The 4,746-nt window shown below is 50.0% G+C and overlaps 1 protein-coding gene across 1 annotated transcript; it reads right to left on the reverse strand.

The window, feature by feature from the left end:
- Nucleotides 1–1,044: 1,044 nt before the first annotated feature.
- Nucleotides 1,045–3,905, reverse strand: F4812DRAFT_27237 (uncharacterized protein). The gene has a single exon (XM_047930920.1). The coding sequence runs from the start codon at nucleotides 3,791–3,793 to the stop codon at nucleotides 1,535–1,537; it is 2,259 nt and encodes a 752-aa protein (XP_047795130.1). The 5' UTR covers nucleotides 3,794–3,905; the 3' UTR covers nucleotides 1,045–1,534.
- Between the last annotated feature and the right edge of the window lie 841 nt (nucleotides 3,906–4,746).

Below are 4,746 nucleotides of genomic sequence, written 5' to 3' on the forward strand. Positions count from 1 at the left end.
GTAAGTCCTTCGGCCTCCGAGCTGCTTGCCGCGTGTCGCAATTCATTAGGGTCCATCTCCCCAACCCCATCATCTCATCACCGCTAAATGCGCATAAGCTGCCACTATCATTTCTCAATTCTACTTTTACTATTAGTATTGTTGCATCAATGAATGAGTAGTTGTTCTCTACAAGCATATGTCAGTGATATCATAACGTGGTTAAGTAACAAGAAAAAAAAGGAGAAAAAGAAGAAAAGAGAATGACTGCTTTAACGGCATCTCATTAACTTAACCTAGCCTACCTACCACAGTACATTCTCATGTACGTAGTATCTCCCGTTAAATCCGTCCCAAATACACTATCGGCAAGGCTATTATAAGTAACACAGCTAGCCAACTAGCTAATTACCAAATACCCCACCACTTTGAGGGCAAAAAGGAGAGTGATCGACCATGAGGTAAGTGACTAGCAGCCTAGTACGAAGTACATAGTATACACAAGGCACGTACTGAGTGATACGGTTAGGTTCAAAAATGCTTCGTAACCACGTCACATGAGTACCCAACCTAAAGTACCTTAATGCAACGCAACTTCCGATCATATCAGATGCGTTTCCCAGCTGTCCGACTGGCTCTGACCCCTGCCAAGGCTGATTTATTATTCCCCTTGATCGGTTTGTGCTTGGGTGTCACTCGCTCATCTCATCTCATCCGCGTCTCAAGCTTCGATAACGTGTTACTCTTAACTATGATAAAATACTAATTTGTATTTTCGATCACGTTCACATATTTACCTAGGTAATCTAGCTTATTGCGACGACGGTCCAAAGGCGGTCAACTTCTATTATAACCACCACCGATTTCCAGAGGCCTCTTATAAACTCATCTTGAAACCCATAATTCATACCCCGTAATTGGGTTTCGTCATCACATGTAAAAAAACACACAGGCCAAGTTGAGATCGTATTATCATTATACCTTCTCCCTCTTCCCCTCTTACTTTTATAGTCTTCTTAAGCCTTCTTCATTTATAATCGAACAGTAGCTGTATAGACAACACCACTGCCAACAACAACAACAGTTTACCTGTCCGTCAACATAGGTACTGTACGCTCGGGTATACATTACTCCTACTCCAACTCCTATTCCGTCTCCTCACATCTCTCTGCTATTCCATCTGCTCTCTCCTCTCTTTCCTTCTCTCCCCTTCTGTCTCACTTTTCACAGCTGAAAAACGGCGCCTGCTCCATTACAAATGCTCAATTACTTCTCCCCCCCTTTCCTTTTTCCTTCGATCCTAAAAACTCGGACCTATCCGTTCTAAGCACTTCACTTCATTCCACTCCAGTCCAGTCCAGTCCGAACTAAGCCAAGCCAAGCCAGGCCAGGCCAAGCCCAGACTATCTTATCTCCTCTCTCGATCTCTAGGTAAATAGGTAATTAAGGCGTTTTTTCCACAAACAAACGAAAAAAAAGCAAATTTACCCTCCCGCAGAGACAAAGCAAAATGACATAAAAAGAAGGTTTTCATAAAACTCTCTCGCTCTCTTTTTCATCCCATACTCACACCCCCCTCGCTCCCCTCCCCGTCCGACGAGAAGCCGCTCTTCCTTCTCCTCAGCTGACCCCTCTGCCTCATCGCCGCGCGGATCTTGTTGCTCGCCTCGTTGAACCCTTCGTGCGTGTCCAGCGCCGTGAACGCGGATACCGGGAAACCTCCGGACCCGAACCCTCCCCCGCTGCTGCTGCTCCGGCTCCTCGACCGGGAAGGGGGGCGGGTCGCGAACATGCCGATCGAGCCGATGTTGCTGAACGACTCGTTCCGCGGGATCGCCTGGCTCGACTTGGTCGTGTTCTTGCGCGACAGGTGCGGCGAGTCCGGCGGCGTCGGCTCCGTCGCGTCGGCGGAGGTCGCCGGCTCCTTGAGCGACAGCGAACCGTCCGCGCGCGACGGGTCCGCGATCAGCCGTGTGTGCTCGAAGTCCTCGTACATGTCTGGGCCCAGGTCGTTGATCACCTGGACCACCTTATCCGCCAGCTCCGCCCTCCGCTCCCGGAGCTTGTGGAGACTGTTGCTCGCCGTCGGGCTGATGCACAGGACGAGAGGCCGGAGCGACTTCAAGATATCCATGCCGACCTCGCCGAACCGTAAGGCGGCGAACGTGATAGCCGGGAAGACGACCCAGCCAGCGACAAAGACCAGCCAAAACGGCACCCACTCCGGTACGTAGCCCCAAAGGTGATCTTGGTATACCTTGAATGAGAGCAAGATAGAGTACAGATTATAGAGCACAGGCGTGAAAGCCATAGCAACCAGTAGTTTCCACGTAGCCATGACATCCCGGCCCTGAATCTTAACCGACGAAGCCGCTAACGCTTCCTTGGCCTTCTTGTGGCTGATTATCTTAGACGCGGCGAAGACCGGGGCGAATAGAACCAGACCGGGGATGACACCGATAGAGAGGACTAGGAGTTTGATAATTCGGTATAGAAGGGTGACGATGACCGAGGGGAGGGTCATCTTAGCGTAGGCCACTTGGTGGTCCTTGATATTAAGATAGCGGAGCTGGTTGTTGTAAATCTTGACATTGTTCATCAGATCGATAATGCGCGGGTCATCCTTGTATTTGGAGAACCCGACAGCCAGTCTCCTGTTCAATTCCACCACCATGGGTAGAGGTAGCTTCTTTCCGGTATTGTATAGTCTCCGGGCTGCCTGGATGCACATCAGTGTATCGTAATCCGGAGCCGATACCGTAACGGCGCTCAGAGCTTGGTGCACCATGTCGAGCGTCTGACCAATCGCATCTCTCCTCTGATTATTCTTGTATTTTTCAACAATGTCTCTGGGGATTTGGAACGGCGCTCCAAATTCGACAACAGCCCGCGACCGGAACTTGTGCGCGTGAAAATAGTTCATCCCGACGGGAACAATCTGCAGTCCACAATCGGGATCCTCCGCCAGGGTACCCAATGCCATAATAGCAACACCGGCCTTCAGCGGTAACAGCTCTGTCCTGTCATGGCTACCTCCTTCGGGGAAAATTCCAATACAACCGCCAGATCTTAGACGGTGGAAGACCGCTTTGTAAACCTCGGTCTGGTCGATGTGAGGCGCCAGCTTAAACTTAGTACCCTCGTAGCCATCTTTAGTACCTCTCAATCCCTTGTTAGTGAGATTTCCCTTCTCGTCGATATCGTCTCGACCGGTGAGCTGCTGCAGGGGCACCTTCCCCTTGAACGGGCGCTTGATGCGAATTTCCTCGGGCCCGATGATCTGGGAGATGTCGACCGAGCTACCCGACTGGCCCTTCACCGAGGGCAGGAAGATCATGCCGCCAACCTCGGCTTCCTTCTCGAAGTCGGTGCCCACGCCTCGGATCAGGGTTGGGTCATTGATGGGGTCGGGCAGGTAGATGACGCCTGAAGCGGGTTTCGCTTTATCCTGCGCGCGGCCCACGGGGACAGATCCGGTCTGGCGCGACCCCCAGCCGATGAAGCCGTGGACGGACTTCTCGGCGATGAGCAGGCCCACGCGGCGGTTGGCCTCGTTCTTCAGGGTCCGCTGCAGGACCAGGCCGTCGACGAACTGGTTCGCGTGCGGCGCGGCGACGAACAGGATAGGCCCGGTTCGCGGGACCCTCCATGCGCCTCGCGGGTGGACTTCGCGGAAGAACAGATCTACCAGGACGGAAAAGGTGTGCAAGAAGGCGTCGTATTTCCAGTCTGACATCGGGTATAACTCTTTGCCAGGTTTTGGCTTCGCAGCGGCGGAGGACCGTGCCTCTTCAGCGTGTTTGCCGTCGGCCATGATCGCACAAAAAAAAGAGGAATCGAGGACGTGTCGTCGGATATGCGGGAGGGAAGAAAAAGTAAGTCGGATAGAAGCTGTCGTATCGATTCCTAATCCATATACCAACTGTTTGAAGAGGAAGTAACGGCGATAAGAAGTTGGCGGATTATTCGGGTAAATTAGGTATCGACTTATAGGACGATAAGTGCTTCCGGGAAGTTTGCGCGCGGACTCGAACTCGATGTGGGCTCAGGAAACGGTCCCGTTGTTTTTTAGTTTTTTATTTTTTTTTTATTTATTTATTTATTTTTTATTTTGTATTTTTTTAGGTGGAATGTGCAAATATATTGAAAAAGAATGGATTAAGGTATTAAAAGCCAAATTGGAAGTCCGAGCCCCAAAAGCTATTAACTAGTGTAAAAGCCCCGGAGAAGCAAGCAGAAGCAGAAGCAGAAGCAGCAGTAGCTAAATAAGAAGGAAATAGAATTAGATGGCTATCAAATTCAAATCAATAGCTCTTAGCACGCAACCTGCAAAAATCGACAGCGTCATTCTTGGTGAAGAATGATGGAGTGACAAGAAAACGCAGCGTAGATCTTTGCTCGAGCAGGTTTTTAATAAAATGAGAAAAAGAAGAAAAAACTCATTAATCACAGGCCAAAATCCAAGATACATGTGTACTTACACATACCAAAAATGCAAGCCACAGCGCGCGTGGTGCCCTGCCAGATAGGTACGATACATGTACCTATCGTGCAACATATAGCATAGTGGACATTGGACGGATTGGAAGCGACTGGAATCTTGGCAGAATGTCAGATTCTCGGCGCCACAGCTTTTGGAGGACGGGCCGAGGGGTAAGGTTAAAAATAGGTACCTAGGTACCTACATAACCTTTACGTTTAATGTAGTAAATAAATGGCCGTTCGTCCGAGGTTATTACTATAAATTAAATAGGGTTTCCTACTAAG

The sequence above is a fragment of the Daldinia caldariorum genome (assembly GCF_022478825.1).
Source record: "Daldinia caldariorum strain CBS 122874 unplaced genomic scaffold F4812scaffold_1, whole genome shotgun sequence".
Lineage (NCBI taxonomy): Eukaryota > Fungi > Ascomycota > Sordariomycetes > Xylariales > Hypoxylaceae > Daldinia > Daldinia caldariorum.